The following is a 17615-nucleotide window of genomic DNA, read 5'->3' as shown; positions in this document are numbered from 1 at the left end:
TCACGACCAAAAAACTAACGCCTGTGGCACCGTCCGAAAACACAGAAAAGATATGCCAATTTTCGAAAAACTGAAAAAAGGAGAAGTGCAATCAAAGTCTCAGTCTCCATTACTAGCAATAAAATGGCTCGATAAACGCGAAGTACACATGCTTACAACACTTCACGATGAATCTATGGCGTCATCGGGGAAAACCAATAGGACAACAGGAGAACCTATTTTAAAACCGCAATGTGTATTAGATTACAATAAAAACATGGGGCTGGTTGACAAAGCAGACATGATGCTTAGCAACTTGAATTGCATGAGAAAATCAGTTAAGTGGTATAGAAAAGTTGCTTTTCATATTATCGACCTTTATTTGTTAACTGCACATATTATGTTTCAAACAATAAAATCAAAAAAAATTAGCTTGGCCGATTTCCAATTGGCAGTAATTGAACAATTAGTGAAAAAATATCACAAAGTTATACCCCATATTTTCCATCCTACAACATCAAGCGATAACCCACTTCGAGCATCCTCGTCAATAACGAATAAACATATACTCGTTAAAATTCTTCCAACAGAAAAAGTGCCAAACCCCCGTCGAAGATGTCGTGTCTGTGCCACTTCTAAACTAAAACCGAAAATGAGAAAACAAACTAATTTTTTGTGTGCGGAGTGTAATGTGCCGCTGTGCGTTGACAAATGTTTTCAAATATATCATGACAAAAAAAAATACTGATTTCTCTGACAGTTATAATAGAAAACATTTCGTTGTTTATGTATTTTTAAGTGTTTTATTTTTAATCTAAGACCTTTTCAAGTGTTTACTATAAAAACTATAACGGCGCCCGGCGGTGTAGTCTGCTGCGGTACCCGCGCATGGCTCTGTTATGCGGTACGTATTATTATATGCTATATGCACACATCTACTTATGTAGTCTAGCTATGGCGACGCTGGCCTTGTATGGGAGATTATTTTCGATGATTTATCGAGTTTTAGTAACGTTTGAGGTGTTTATTTACATTTAGAAACGTACTTTAGAATCTTTGTGATGATTTCATTAACACAAGATGTTAAAATATGAGCGTTATTATTGTTTAAAGTCATAAATAAGATTAGGCAAAAGGACTGCCGCGTGTGAACGTAGCCGGGGATATTTTTGTCGCGTCGAATAGGTTAAGCAATGTTTTCAGTACTTCAGCAGTTAACAGTTTTTACATTTAAAGAACTTTAAAATATAAATTATTTCTTTGTTTGGCAATTTTGTTTGACAACAAAGTTTGACTGATGATTGTAAAAATGACCAGGACATGAGAGATAGAGAAGACCCATCAATGTCAGGGCCTCTATGCTGCAAGACGCTTCTACCTGCAAAAAAAAACTATTTATACCGAGTCATTGACAGGTTTACAATACACAATACTTGAATTTTCACAGAACGGGTATTAACCCTTACGCTGCTACGCAGTTTTTCAAGAATCTAATCAGAAATCCTCTTATTTATACATTTCAAAAATATTTTATCGAATACGTTGTTTTCCAAACACACTACTGTTTTACCAATTAATAGCAATTCCAAGAAAAATCTTTCATTCCATAAATATCTAATTCAAACCCAATGGAGTGAGCAAGATAGAAAATTCGTGCCGCAAATAGACAATTTTCGTACAGCGGTTGTAAACCCTTTCTAAATTGAAAATAAAAACAAACAAAACTGATCTCGTACTGCAATCTCAAGGCGCATTGTTATTATTGAAACGAAATAATTATGATAGTTTTTTTGTTGATTGCGGGGCAAAGTGCTCTGTTATATATTATCAAACCTACCACTTCCATCAATGCATGCTAAACAAAAATTGAGTAAAATATATCTTGAAATTTGTTGCAATAGAGAGGGAAAACATTTTTGCCAAGGGAATATGGAAGTCTAGGCATTTACAGGACTTATAATCTGTCATTTGCTGGTTCAAATGACCACTTTACACACTGCGAAATATTCACTATTCTAGGTATGTTTACACATCCACATTCATGATTATTTTTACATTACCTCAACTCTTCCATCTGTTGTCTTTTGCAAATTAAAAGAGCTGAAGCTTTTATTGATGTCGGTGAGTTTCATCTGGATAAATTATTTTACCTCCTAGGTAATGCCTAAAAATACTATTTTTATGCAAGTTATTTTAATCAACAATATTTTGAGTATGTCCAAATGTTTGTAGGGAGTTATTTAGATTGAAACTTAAAGGTAACCGGTAAATGTACTAAGAAGTGATATTATTTCTTGGTAGTTGTTATAATATAATTTTAATTTTAAAAATAATGTTTTTGTACAACTGTCTAACAAATTGATATCTCTTCTAAGAAAAATATTCCGTTACACTAATAGCTAGTTCACGCATAATGGATTGAGCGAGATAGACAACAGTTGCCGAAATTACAAACAGCTGAGGTAAATTACATATTTTTTACATTTATATATTTTTAATCTTACTTTGTTACTCTAACTAACAATTTAACTCTGCAAAGCGTCCTTTTTATTATGAATAAAATTTACAAAATATATCATTTCAAATGATAACGGATAGTGAAAGTGATAAAGAAATAATAGTACCTCGCCGAGAAACTCGGAGGCTTAGCAGCTGAACCCATTCCGAAAGTGAATTAGACAATAACGATATTTTTTTAAGTGATAGTGATAATAATTAAAAATATGACTCTTACGAAGATCACGAAATCGAAGAAGCTTTTTCTGAAGTATTTTTGGATCAATATCGAGCTGATATACCTCATTTACGTTTTGTTTGTAGAATAGAGTTTGTACAGTAATAATTACGTTTTGTTAGTAGAGTAATAATTACTACCTAATGAACAGCTAAAACATTTTGATTTCCCATTACTGTGGGTACCCATTATAATAAATTAAGAAATGATTTTTTTAATATTCAAACGTCCTAATTGACAATCATTAGGTTCCATGGTGAATTATTTTTATGTTTTATGGCTCTTTACGTATTTGTTTATATTCTTAATTATGGGGTTTTCCGGTGATATAGGGACCTCACTAGATAAGAGTATTTATATTAAAGGTAAAGTATTCAATTAGTTATTCATTACGGAAGTACATCAATATTTTCGTAATCACTGAATCGGGTTTAATAGCGGGGAAAACACCGAATATAATTATTTTCCTCAAATGTCATATAAGTGATAAAAAATCTTGCTATTAACATTGATTTATTTTTTATTTCACTGTTTCTGGAATGTAAAAAAGTTCACTGTTTCAGGTCCCGACTAGCTAGAAGTTTCCTGTGTTTATTTGTTTCTCTTTTCTTAAAAGCACTGCGAATTTAAACATCATAAGTAAATTTATAATGAGGATGTTTAGTGGTTTAAAAAAAAAATGTTAATAGACAAAGCTTTTTTGTTCAATTTTTATGTATCGTATTATCAGCGCTACGATCTTTAAAAGTTTTGTATTTCTGACATTAATACGCGTGTGACGTCACAAGGTCTCTTCCGTTTCTTCTCGGTTAGTTCTGTTGATTGGTCCATTGACGATTAGAAAACCGGAAATCTTAAACAACCCTCTTATCATTGGTTGATTCATATGAACAAGTGACGTCGTTCAAAGTTGTTCGTTTTCATTAAAATATTTTTCATTATTTTTTATTCATTTTCAAGAAACTTTGCTGCACAATTTAATGCTTAAATTTTTACTGCGCGTAAGAAAATATTTTTTGTATTAAATTTTCCGTAGGCCTGAAATAGGTACGAAACTAAATAATAACCCGTCGAATAGTAATTTGTATGTTTTGAAAATGTTTTATACCACTGACGGTTAAGTGCAACAAGCAGTTCCTGAATTCATTTACCCTTTTGGGGATTATGACGTCAGCATCAGTCTAGTTGGAACTTTATGACAGGGATTAACAACAACGATATATCGTTGTTTAGCAGTATAAGGGTTAATATACATCATTGAATATATTTCATGAAAATACATTCAAGCGATGTATCTTTGTCCATAAAAAAAATTGCATGCATGGGTAACTTAGTGTGATTTGATTAGTATTTATGCCTTCAAACCCTTGAAGAGTTTGTTTGGTTACACAAAATACAGTATTGTTGAAATAGAAATTAAAATATCAACATAACCTCAAAGTAATAAAACAAGATTTGCCCGTATTCTGGGCCAGTTTTGCAAGCCAGAATCAATATATTTTGGTGATTCACATATTGCAGTCCTTTTGGTTTTCAAGCGTTTTCGACTATTTAAAGCAACGGCCTTAGGCGAAACGGCGCTTTAATTTTGAACAACTGTCAAATTTATTTTTTCCCCCCTCCCCCCCTCATCAACCCCCTGAATCTAATGATTTATTTTTCTGAGTCAACATATTTTCGCTTGATCGAGTCTGGCAACTCTGCTGGAAGGATAAGTGAGTGTAATAATGGGGAGAGATTATTTTGGCTACATTTTGCTTGGATAAATTTTTATTAAAAAAAAAATTATTGCATTTTTAAACTCTTTAACTGCTGAGTTTGGAGTATGTGGCAGTACCCAGTGGGGCTTTATTTTAGAATTAATTATATTTTTTTAATAAAATTAATTCTTACGTTTTTTTATATGTTTTGGTTTGTGTCACTTTGATTCACTTGTAGTATCACTTTACAAGTGAATAAAAATATTAAAAAAATAATTTGAAAGTTACCCATGCAAATCAAAATAATGTAGAGTCCGATTCATTGTTTTTTGTTAGATAGTTATCCAAAATGAACTACACACTATTTTGGTGCATCTATTTATAACTTGTAATAAGTATTTAACGACTTTCAGTTTCAAGTCAACAAAAACACGTTAAATAATATATATCTCTACCTGTATTATTGATGTTATTATAATTTATTTTAACTCATATGTTTTTCAGATGCCAAGGATTAATGTTGCTGGAAACATATAGCGCTCACGAGAAAACCCAACTGCTGGAACTTCTCCCACAATTCTTGAATATAGAGAAGGAAGTTACCGGGAATCCTGACTATTCCATGTTTAACTTGTCCCTCAAAGAAGATTGGAATACATCCAAAGAATTCTGCCGAGGCCTCATGACAAACGGTACTATAATTCAACATTTAAATTTGAATCATCATCCGTTTATTATTGTTCCAGTACTATGTAAATTCAGAGTGTATTTTTTTTATCAGATGAACTGTTGTAAAATATTGATCGTGATAAAGGCAGCTTCCAGGAGGTACATTTTTGGCTAAGTGTAGAATAACGGATAGACTAACACCTAATGACAAGTGTCCAAAAGTGGTTTTTGTCTACCTGATAAATTGTAAAATCAAGCATCAAGCCACAAAATTATTTAAGCCTTCAGGGCCAGGCTTATTTTTAACTACCTTACAAAGCTTACATCGTCCGATAAATGGAATAATTTGTTCGTCGATTGAATAGTAGTCCGGAATACTTTCAATCTTGGCTCATGCATTCTGCACTCTGGGTATTACAGGCTGTACTTTCCAAACCGAGTTGAGGGCTTCTTCAGGTGGACAAATAACATTTTTAACAACGTGAAAGGCATTTTGTAAATCCAGAAAACAGTTGCGACTCATCATTTCTGAGATCAACAAAAGTTTCATGTTAGCCTGCCAGTACATTGGCAGTCTGGCATATGGTATGCATCCCATAATAATGTGGACACCTATCATTTTTAACATTTAAGAAGGATGTGTGTTAAGTTCTTTGCCAGTTTTTCAAAGAGTGTACATATTCAAACATGCACTTCATCAAAACAGTCCCGGAAGTACTTATTTGGAGTTCTCACAGGATTCTTTGGCAGCTCTGAATAGTCATGGGATTTATCTTAAAATGGAATTCCTTTCCATGTGTCCTCGAAGTTCAAATTATCAAAACTTCAGTTACATTTATAACATTCCACATTCAAAATCTTATAACAATTAAAATATTAACTTGCAAAATATATTGCCATTTTTCTCAGCGTCTGTCAGAGCCGATGACAAGTTCAAACATAAGCATGTTACTTAATGTCGTTAGAGGACGACATCAGTGTCATTTGCAAAAAGGATTATATTTTCGTCGTGTTTTTTTCAAAAGCAAACTCATTCATATGAAAGTGGTTGCAAAGGGTTATATATTTATGCAATTTTCTTACTATCCTATGTATATATAAAAAATTGTAAACAAAATCGATTTAAGAATCCTCCTTACTGATAACCTGTTCTATGGAGGACTACTCTACCTATGTATTTTGTATGAATGTATTAATATTATTCATTTTTAATAATTTTTTTGTTTAGGTCGTTCATTTTCCATCTTCGGGACAAGTAAATGAAATATTTGTACATACATAAATTTAATATTTCTATTACAGATAAAGAGGATAGTGCCACGCCTCGCGATTCTTCTACATCAAAAATGACAAATGGAGTTTTAGAAATGAAAAAGCAAATGGTAAATGGTGGATCAATTGTGGAACATGTATGTAACAACACAAACTGTGACAGTAAAGGCAACGCGCCAAACAACTCTTCGAGGGATGTGCCCATCAAACCAACCATTAACGGGATTCATAAAAGCGAAAACAAAAGAGCAATTAACGGGAAAGTTTGAGAAATCATTGTTACGCAATATAGCTGATTGGTGCGGTGAATTAGGTTGATAGTTACACATACGTGTTTTGTTCATGTTTTCATTTCATACATGAAATCTAACCAATTCTCAGACATATTTGTTACAAAAATTAAAATACCACTCATTTATGATCGATTTCTCATTACCATTGTAAATTAACATATCATGGCAAACCTTATAAGCCAACTATAATTCAAATTATGATAACTTTTTTTTCCAGTATGTATTTTTAAAATTGAATTTAAAACTGATGGGGAAGTTCAGTGGTTTTTTTAAAACTTTTTTTGTAATAAGAATTTTTTGTATCATCATCACTACAATTTCTTAAAGTTTTGTAATTTTTTAATTACTCCGTGAGTGACGTCACTAGTTCTCTTCGGTGAGTTGTTCTGACTGGTGGGTAGGCTTCCTGGATACCAGTAATCTAACACAACGCTAGTATTGGTTGATTTAGAAGAACTTGTGACGTCATTGAAAATGAGTAGTCCATTAATATGATTTTTTTCATCCATTTTAGAGAAAGTTTTACCGCATGTAAGAAAACATTTTTTGTTAGCAATTTCCCGTAGCACTAAACATCCGCATTATGTATTTTTATTTATTTTGTTAAATTTAAACTACATATTAATATTTTTCTATTTGCCTCTTACTAAACGAGCATCAAAAGAGACAAATTAAAATGATATTTATCAATTTATAGCTTTCATTTTTTTTTAAATGTGTGCATTAGTATATTGATTTATTTATAAACAATATTTTGGGTTTGTTAAAATTTTTGAAAAAAAGCTCTGGGAGCTAATAAATTAACATATCACAACGGAGATGGAGATTATTTCAGAGAAGGGAATATGGAAGTCTAAGCATTTGAAGGGGTTACCACTTTACACACCAACATCACCATTCTGCCTATCTACATCCACTTAAATTAGCCGATAACTGGTCATAAGCCCTGTGAATCTCTAAACTTCCATAATCCCTTCTCCATCTCAGTTTAAATGTCATTGGTTTTGCTGCGCTGCAATTTTACTATACCACACAATATAAATTATTATTCTGTTAAAAATGTAATACATGTTTTAATCTATTACTATGAAAATTGGAGGTAAAGGATTGATGATTGACCAAATTATAAAATTTATTGCATTTTTTTTATTGACTCCATATATTTTTAAATCATAATTTTATGTATAAAGAAAATATTTTACCTGCTTATTTTATGAATTTAAAATTTATATTTGTGATTAAGATGTTATTGAAATTTGTGAATATTTTATATACATACATAGCTTCAATAATCTTTAATCTTCAAATCATTCAAACGTATCTTAACTCATGATTCAATAAATGGTGATTAACTGTAATATGGATTACTCGATAGATTATTTCAATTAGTTTTAATATGAATGTTTCAATTTATCATAGCAATTTGTAGTGATTTTAGGACTTAAAATTGCAAGGACAAAACTGAGAAAATCAGCTATGGATTTCATTAGCATCATTCCCTATCTAATCATCTAATCGCAGTGTATCTTGATCATTTTAGTTACATGAAGGTAAGAAGACCAGTCTTACACTTTAGGTGCCAGTCTAGGGACTATGAAATATTCTAATGTAATAACAGCGTTTTAAATAAATATTTTTCGTCAACCATGTCAGGAATCGAACCCGAGACCTCTTGCATGGTAGGCAAACGCGCTGACCACTTAACCACGGGGCCGCCATAGATAAATGAATTCATCAGTTTCAGTGACACAAAGCTGTAAATACCAATATTCTACGAGTAACTGGCTCCTGGTGTTAACTTTTCTGTTTAGGTTCATTCACCTTTGTACCAACAGAATAATTATTTTTGGTGTTCAATAATCAAGTCATTTTCTTAATCTTGTAACCCTAAAACTCCGAATCATACATTATTGCATATAAAGTGTACATTTACTTATCCTATCACTTAAAATATTGTATTTGTATCTTTAAATATTGAAAATGTTTAGTTATCATCATCTTCGTCTCCCTTCCTGCACCCGTGGTGCATGCATAATGTATAATTAGAACAATTTTATATGACACTGCATTTGTGAACCAAATGTAGCTTATTTCAGTCGGCAACAATGAAATATTCCAGTTTAAACGGTGTTTCACATCCACCCTGCCAGGAATCGAACCTGGGACCTCAAGAATGGTGGGTGAATCCGCTAAACACTCTGCTGAGACGGACATATCTTCACTCGATTTTCTTGTTCAGGGTTTTTACCCGAGAGCAGCCATTGTGTTGAAAAAACTTGTCGATGGTTCTATTTCACACACAGAACTGTATTCTTCATCCGCCTGGAAACCTTAAAAAATGGTCTTTGGTTATAATATAGTATAATTAGAACAATTTTATAATGAGTCTTTTTAGAGAAATTAAATATACATACGATTTGCTGATTCGGATCTGTTAGAAAAATAGTTTTAAAAAGTTTCAGTTGTAATCGATTACTGCGGTACAAAGTTCATCTAGTATGAACTATTGCAGGGCTTCATTCATTTTTCGATTCGTGTATGTATATGTATATATGGATAATTTTTATAGCGCCATTTTTGTGAAAATCACCTCAAGGGCGCTGCAAATCATATCTTTGGCCTACCTTATAAAACTCGTATATCCCAAACTTACTTTTTTCAGGGGAGAGTAAAAACTGTTTACTTCAGTAGCGATGTTTTTTTGGTAATTAAAAATAATTGTAATGCAACACTGTACGGATATATAAGTTTTATGCACATAAAGATTATTTGAAGTTCTAACAGAAAATGTCAAAATATAACTTTTGACCATTTGTGAATTTGAGTTTTACAAGTTAGGGTGACAATATTACATAATAATATGTATCTGTTGAAATTGTGCATAATTCTATTTATACTATCTAATAAATAAAAATGTAATATTTTTTGATGTGACAGTAACTTTTTTTAAATAAATCAGTCGAACTTGGTTATTACGAGGGAGATGGGACCGACTGAATTTGCTCGTTATACCAGAGAAAGGTTGTTTTTTAATCCAATCGCCATTGCATATTGTCACTAAGTAAACAAATAAATATACATATAGTTCATACAGACAATTAAAAAAATAAAACTATTAAGGAAAATTATAATAAATTCTTACAAACATACTACTTTCTAAATCAAAATGCAGATAAATAAACATTCTTATTTTCCATAATATTTGCACTGTGGATAAGAAGATTTTTAACACACCTCAGGATTTTTTGTGCCATATTCAATTTCACAAATAATTGCCCCTTTTTCAAGATTTGAAAGACACTTCCTCTTGTTAGTAGACATGTTTATAATTCAAGGGTTAATTTTTAACTGTTCTGACATCACCCACTTGTATTGTTTACTATGCACTGACCATAAAACATTTTTTAAAACTGGAAAGCGCCGTAAGTGATTGTAATGTGGTGCCGAGTGTGTGTGATGTTTTTTCAATGTTGTCGGCGAAAACACCAATTAGGTACTTAGACACTTACATAGTGTCCCGATGCCCAGCGGCAACGGTCCTAAGTTAGACGCCCGTTAAGATTTTATTACTCGGGTTCTTCTTTTAATAATTATGTTTATAAACGATTGAAGATTTCTTGTTCAACTGTTGACAATTTTCAAAGTCCGAGTAGCAGCTCGTTATAAAAGTGGATAAATGTATGAAGAAAACCGTTAACTAAAATGTCGATGAATGTTTCCTTGTTACATCCGAGATCTCGCTATTTCCGTGATCGTTATAACCAAGTTCTACTGTAAAAATATTTCCATTATGATTTGCTTAAATATTTTTGGGCCATTTTCAATGAGTTGTAATTAACTTACTATTAGAAAATAAAATCAAGTTGTGGTAAAAAGGAATTCGAACTTCAGATCTCTGATCTGCGAGTCCGCGATACTTTCACCGGACCACAATCCGGTTCGATTGTACAAAACACGAGTTTTTATTTATTAGGTGTTTGTTGTACATTGTACATGTTTATTTATATAATATACATGCGTAGATCTGTTTGTAATCATATGTGTACATAAAATCTTTATTTCTATTCGACCAATTAAGAATTTCTGGAAAAAACTATTTGTAAACAACAATAAAAATTGTACAGGTAATACTGTTTTGGGCATAATTCATTTGCAATTATAACCCATGCAATTTAAAATAAAATAAGTACTGTATTAAAAAAAATCTTGTCTTTTGGCCATTTTTACTGTGCAATATGTGTATTGATCCAAAGGCAAGTAAATGCTATATTATCTTTTTTAATAATATTACCAATCTTATAATGTACCTGATATTCTTGTATTTCTATTTGCATGTACAAAAAATATATTGGCTATACATATTTAAAATTGCTTAAACTTTTTATAAATAATGTCAAGAAACATGTGTGTATATGTAATATCTTACTCCTGATTTTGAAAAGCCTTAATTGACTCAGAGAGGTAGAAATATTGTACATAATGTTAGATTAGTCTATCACAGTACACAAGTGTTGCTAAGCACTGTCGAGTGTGTACCTATGATATTTGGAAATAATTAATATAAAATCATTTTGCAATGTATTTTGACTAAATTATTGTTTAATATAAGTTTTTTTTTCTGAATTAAGCTGAGCTATCAGTGCTTAATATTTCATTTTATTCTGCGTTATGTTTTTTCTCTAATATTCGACGTAGGTTTTCACAATACATGTTTGCGTTGAATATTTACAAATTATGCATTTACACTCTTTGGCTTGGTTGACTTATTCAAAATATGTATTATGAGGAATTTTTCATAATTCAATAAACACGCAACACAGCCAATAGTTAATGTTATATATTTTACTTAAAAATATGATGTATTTTATATAAATATATGAAATTGATTTTTACTTCTCAATGATAATTGAAATTGTACTTAACAAAGGTACTCTAAATATTTTTGCCAGAAACGTAGAAACGTTTGAATTTTGTGATACTGTTAGTAAATATTTGGATTCACATTTACTTAATAATTATTCAGTCACTCTTACAAAACATTAAGTATATATTAGAACATACTAGACCGTCATAGAATTATAATAAATTAAGTATGTAATCAGCATGATTGTTCACTGTGTTTTTGTAGTTCTCCATAGTTTAATTTAGAAAATCTAATTGAAATTCAATGTTCATCAATACTACTGTCACCTAATAAATACGCTTAATCTGAGTTACTAAATATGATTTTTTTATTTGCGCAAATTATTTAAATAACATAAGATATTCAAGAAAAAAATCCAAAACCCATTAATATATTTGGGTGGATCACCTCTAAATATATTACAGTCTGAATTTATGACGAATTAAAAAAAAACTTCCAACCTAACCTACTCATTTATTCCCCGGTTTTCTCTAGTACGTATGGTGGGGTCTGATGTTGACGTTTAAGTATGTAAAATTTCTAAAGTGGCAAGTTGAGGAATAAGGCTTTATTTAGTCTAACACCGAAAATTCATCCATGCAAATATGTACATAGTTCATCATGAAATATTTGCTGTACATTCTAAAAGCATCTCCAAAATACTGTACGTATAAATTAGAATAAAAATGATTATTCTATTAGTTACAATAAAAGTCAAAATGCATAATCATTCTAATTAATTAGTATGCAGTTATACTGAATGAATAAAAATAGCGCCAACTCCGCAGATGAATTTATTCTAAAGAAAGGTAGTTGCTTCGGAATTAATGAAATCATTTAAATGCATATATAAATAGGTGCTTGTATAATTCATTTGAATGCAAAGGACTAATGGATGAATTATTTTAACTCCACATTAAATGAAAATTCATAGAATTGATTCATTATGATAGAATGCCAATGGACCAATCGGCAATAAAAGAATTTCTCGAACTTCACACCTGATTAATTAAAAAAATAATCATTTGCTTTCTTATGATTTAGCCAAAAAAATAAGTTTTAGTGCATGGGAACCTCTGATCTGTGAGTAAACCTGTGTAAACCTCTCAGACTACAACCCAACCCCAATTCATTTGATTATTTACAACATTCATTCGACAGCCAAGTTGATATGATTTTAATTTTATGAATTATTAGTGTTACAAATGTTTTTGCTTATAAGAAAGGTAAGTTTTTTTCTTATTTTTGTTTTTTTTTCCAATTTTTGTGCAAAATGTTTCATCAACTTTATTTAAAATCAAATCAATTTTAAAAGCAATCATTCGTAGAACAACATTAAACATTATTAGAAACAAATTTTAAAAATATGTACAATATCTTTGATGATTCATTTTGGTTTTTCTTGAGCTAAAATCCAAGAAATGAATGTCTAAATTTGTGGCAACAGAGAGGGAAAACACCAGCTAATACGGCCCTGTAAATGCTCAGACTTCCATATTCCTTCTCAAAAATGTTTTCCCTGTTGCGAAAAATTTAGATCTAAATAACTCCCCAGGGAGGAAATCCAGCCTGTCTACAAACATGTGGGCATACTTAAAACATTGTTGGTCCAAGAAATGTACCCTGAGCAGGTTTTTCTTTACACAATTACAATGAATTTATGTAACACTATTTTTGGGTCAAATACTGAAATAAAAGATTGTTTATAACATTAAAATCTTTTATTAAAAAATGGAGGTACACAATATAGGAATTTTCATCTATAGCATATTGGAATTAGTTTTCTTATAGTACTTTTTAGCCTTTTTACTAGGTATCAGTCCGGGAGTTAAACCCGGCCGCTTTTTTTTAGAAGGTGTTGGAGTCTCCCACTCATCCTGGTCCTCTGTAGGAACATCTTCTGCCTGATTTATTCCACCGATGGTTCGGATATTCCCAGTAGGATTTTCACACAGCAAAGTAGATTGAGTCTAAAAGTAAATAATAAAACAAATTGAAAAATAAGATGAACTTGTACGTGTGAAAGTCAAAACATAGGATACCTAGTAAAATATAACAAGAAAATTATTATTATTTTGAAACGGACATTAAAAATAACAATACAGAATCACAAGATAGGTTGGCGGTTGCATAAACATGAACTAATCATAGTTTTACTTTTCTTAAGTTATTTAATGCTAACAAACCCCAAAGTAATACTCTGTAGCAATGCCGAAAGTCATAAAAGGTGGTATATGAGAGACTATTCTAAAAATTAAAGCGTTTTGTGAAAGGGAACTAAGAAAAAATGGGCCATTAATTCCATTTGAAAAAGTGAATGCTCGCTTTGCTGCTGTGATCGGTAGGTGTTGTCACACCAAGATTAATTACCCTACTTTTTTAAAGACATTTTTAATAGATAGATTTTATGCAGCAAATAAAAAATAAAATTAATTTTGTGTAAATGCTTTATAAATTTATTAATCCATATTTTTTGTAAACTAATGTTTTTTTTTTGTAGATGTATAGAGAATTGCCCTCGAGACTTCTTCAACAAAAATAACAACTTCTGGAAAGCAGAGGAAGAGAAAAAAAACATCAAAATTGACAGCATTGATTACTGTGCCATTAGACAAAAAATTCAAGAGTTTTACATAGTAAAAAGGGAAGTACCTACCATTCCTAAACTTCTCATTGATCTGAGAAACAATATTAATTTTGAAGGAAACTTTAAAAATGATTCTTCTGGAAATGAACTTCAAATTTTAAAAATGTCACCCTAAAAGTGCAACTATGACTGAACGGAATGATATCCAAGCATGGAGAAAACTGTTTTTATTTGAATTAAAAATGAACCGATTAAGTAATGATAAACGACCAGTCATATACCTTGATGAGACATTCGTCCACTCATCATATTCAATGAATAAGTGTTGGCAATCTAATGAAACAACCGGAATTTTAAAAGATGTTTCATTGGGTACGCGGTGGATAATTGTAAATGCTAGCAGTGAAGAAGGTTTTGTTAAAAATGTTTCCTTGATTTTTTAATCAAATACAAAAAGTAGTGATGACCACGATGAGATGAATGCGAAAATTTCCGGAAATGGCTAGTTGAGAAACTCTTGCCAAATTTACCAGAATCATCAATTACTGTTATGGACAATGCTCCATACCATAGCATCAAATTAAATAAAACACCCACTCAAAACAACAAGATACAAGAATTGTGCGACTGGCTATTGGAACACAATTTATCGTACCTACCTACAATGCATCCAGCACTTTTAGAAATTATTTCATTTAACAAAAAGCCTCCAGTGTACGAAATTGACAATATTCTTACTCAAAATGGTCAGAGTATTACGGTTGCCTCCGTACCATTGTGACATTGAACCCAATCGAGCTGATTTGGAGCTCGTTTAAAAGAAAGGTTGCAGAAAAGAATGTTGCATGGGACAAAGTCGAAATCCTCAAATTGAAGAGGCATTTCAATCTATTACTTCAGCAGAATGGAAAGCACACTGTGACCACGTCATCCGTATAGAAGAGGAAGAATACGATAAAAGTGATGATTATCTAAACCTTGATGTTAATAAATTCCTTTTTTAACTTAATAATGACACCGAATCGGGCTTAGACTCAACGGAAAGTGAATGTTTTGATGATGGTAATGTCAGGCATCCATTTGTTTGATCACACTTATATTTTATTCTTATTCTTTATTAATTAGACTTTTTACACTATCCTGTATTTTATGTACATAAATAATAAAATTATATTTGAAGAAACGAAAAGCTTTAGTTATTTTCTGGAGATGAATTTTCTTAGCTAAAGGCATTTTTAGATATTTCTATAAGATATGTCTTTAATTAAATATATATTATGCATACATGTATTTCTTTTTTTTTTATTTCTGAAATTCCATACGATATCTGGAAACATTTTAGTCTGACAACCCTAAAATATACTTCAGTGCTCTCCCATCGCGCCAACTTATACTTGTGGGTCTGTAACTGAAACTATTATGAACTAATGTACATGTATATTTTTTCATAAAGTTTATAGCAACCTTTGGAACAACAATCTATGATTATGTCATTGTGTCAATGGTAACAAAAAGTGAAAAACACAAGTGGAGTCAGATCAGATTATCAAATATTTTTATCTAAATAGTTAAGATTTTAACCTAGTAGATGAAATCTAGTACGTAATAATTTAAAAAAAAAATTATATTTCATTTGCAGCCCCCAGTGTAGTAAAACGCTTGCCACAGATGCAGATACAGTTCGCTTACAGGCCTAGGGATTGCAGGTTCAATTGAAATGTTTTTTTATCAATGCTGAGCATTCCGTGCATTAAATAATGGAATTAGGCTTCTTGGCTTGTTGTGGTGCAAAAATATATATGGCAGGGTAATCACTACAACTGGGTAACTTCAAAATCGGGATTTTGGAGTTAGTTAAATAGTAGTTACTATAACACATTTTAGTATCTTCCTCCATGAATGCTACAAATGAATAGGCAAGTCATGATGCATTTAAATAACATTATGATGAAAATGCACCACTTAAAAAATCCTGGTTTTTAAGTTACTAGTTGCAGTAATCACCCCACAATATGAAATTAGATTATGGACATTTAATATTGAGTGGTTATTGATAAATAATCAATAGAGGAATGATAAGCCTAGTGTTTTCATTAATTTGAGTTCTTCAAGTAAGTTGTCACCTGATTTTCCGTCTCAAGTTCCTCTTTACTCCTCTGCAGGTCAGTGTCATGCGCAAATGTGCAATTATGTCCAAAGTGACATCTTCCTTTCCGGTAGTTCCAACATATTTTCTTCCCATTAATCATATCCACTTTTCCTTTAGTTGCCACCTAAACATTCAAAGCCTATGTACTTCACGATATTATGATAAAAGAGAATTTTCGATTGAGCATTGTATATAATAATTGTCAGTATGGTTTTACAGACATTGTAAGATAGTAAATAAGACAAATTTAAAACATATTTTTGAAATTTAAGAACAACAGTTTTAGTAAAGATTTTTCATCAAATTTTCAAGTGTAATCAAGGGTGATAAAGACATAATATATCATAAGTTGATTAATGGAAACTAACTAATATAAAGTCAACCTGTACCATTTTGACATGTTTTTCCAATATAGCCTTTTTTGCATTTTCCGCTTCAACAAAAGGATTTGAAAAAACCGAATGTTTAGATGAAGAACCGAGGAAATCCGGTTTTGGTAGTTTTGGAGGTGTAGATCCGTTTTTTCTGAAAGAAAGAGTATTTATTGCTGGAAGGTAAATAATATACTGAATTAAAGGAAAAGTTTACATCTATTTTTATAAATTACCCTTCTTCATTGATAGTTTCTTCATTATCCGTATTTTCCGTATCGGATCCGCTCGACGACGTTCCATAATCAGCGACAAGTGAATTCATGTCTTAGTTAACAATTTCGGAGTATAAATAAAGAACTGATATTATTTAATAAATTGATAAAATTTAAGAATTTACTCTCACGAGCTTTAGTTCGAAAGTATAATACAGTTCATCCATTTTATGAACGATGCAATGATATAATCAATATAATAATACACACAACGTTCACAAATATTCCATACCTTGACAGAACTAAATCAAAACTTACAGTCACAGCCATAAATTACTTGCTAAAAGCCAAAACTCATTGAATCCGGCCAAAAGTCAAAACTCTACCACAGACTACAGATATAACTCTACCAAAAACAAAAACTATAACGCCTAAAACCAGAGTGACAGAGCGCTGGACGAGGCACAGATGCACAGATTACAGATTATATAGTACGGACGAGGACAAAACCCAAAATAAATGCAAAGAGAAATAGGGAAGAAAGAAAATTGTTTACGGTAACAAATATATCCAAGGCTCAAAACACATTTAAAAAAAAACATAAAATCCACATCCATACACAAAACTGGAAATGTTTTTATTTTTTTATTGTTACAATCAACTGGATTGTTCGTATCAAACACCTGCATCGTCTATAATTATCATGACTCTCAGTTGCTCTATTGAGGCCACTGTTGTGGTCG

The 17615-nt window shown here is 31.3% G+C and overlaps 2 protein-coding genes across 5 annotated transcripts in view; one reads left to right on the top strand and one right to left on the bottom strand.

Moving 5' to 3' along the window:
* The window catches only part of Ttd14 (TRPL translocation defect 14), a 65208-nt gene extending 58455 nt beyond the window's left edge, over nucleotides 1–6753 (top strand). For both annotated transcript variants that reach the window (XM_088242048.1, XM_088242042.1), the window contains 2 exons: nucleotides 4918–5105; nucleotides 6385–6753. In XM_088242048.1, coding sequence (XP_088098174.1) covers nucleotides 4918–5105; nucleotides 6385–6623 — 427 coding nt within the window. In that variant the 3' untranslated portion in view covers nucleotides 6624–6753. The remainder of the gene's footprint in view (nucleotides 1–4917; nucleotides 5106–6384) is intronic.
* Nucleotides 6754–13252: 6499 nt separating this feature from the next.
* LOC148284284 (uncharacterized) lies at nucleotides 13253–17395 on the bottom strand. Of its 3 annotated transcripts, none has more exons than XM_088242063.1 (4): nucleotides 16894–17395; nucleotides 16655–16811; nucleotides 16261–16410; nucleotides 13253–13520 (listed from the first exon to the last, which is right to left on the bottom strand). In XM_088242063.1, the coding sequence occupies exons 1-4, from the start codon at nucleotides 16980–16982 to the stop codon at nucleotides 13311–13313; spliced, it is 606 nt and encodes a 201-aa protein (XP_088098189.1). In that variant the 5' UTR covers nucleotides 16983–17395; the 3' UTR covers nucleotides 13253–13310. The 3 variants fall into 3 exon arrangements, with proteins under 3 accessions (XP_088098189.1, XP_088098197.1, XP_088098203.1); XM_088242071.1 differs by having other exon boundaries at nucleotides 16676–16811; XM_088242077.1 differs by having other exon boundaries at nucleotides 16676–16811; nucleotides 17165–17346.
* Between the last annotated feature and the right edge of the window lie 220 nt (nucleotides 17396–17615).

The sequence above is a fragment of the Micrasema longulum genome, unplaced genomic scaffold (assembly GCF_059751315.1).
Source record: "Micrasema longulum isolate JH-2025_06_02 unplaced genomic scaffold, ASM5975131v1 h1tg000133l, whole genome shotgun sequence".
In the NCBI taxonomy this organism is placed as follows: Eukaryota; Metazoa; Arthropoda; class Insecta; order Trichoptera; family Brachycentridae; genus Micrasema; species Micrasema longulum.
The sequence above is the reverse complement of the archived record's forward strand: the minus strand, read 5'-3'. Positions and strand labels throughout refer to the sequence as shown.

What these genes read in the sequence shown, in the direction of transcription:
- LOC148284284 (XM_088242063.1), bottom strand. Translation starts at nt 16,982, where the DNA reads ATGAATTCACTTGTCGCTGATTATGGAACGTCGTCGAGCGGATCCGAT. An exon ending in GAAACTATCAATGAAGAAGG is followed by an intron (nt 16,812 to 16,893) that starts GTAATTTATAAA and finishes TCTTTCTTTCAG; the next exon opens with AAAAAACGGATCTACACCTC. An exon ending in AACTTGAGACGGAAAATCAG is followed by an intron (nt 13,521 to 16,260) that starts GTGACAACTTAC and finishes ATTTACTTTTAG; the next exon opens with ACTCAATCTACTTTGCTGTG.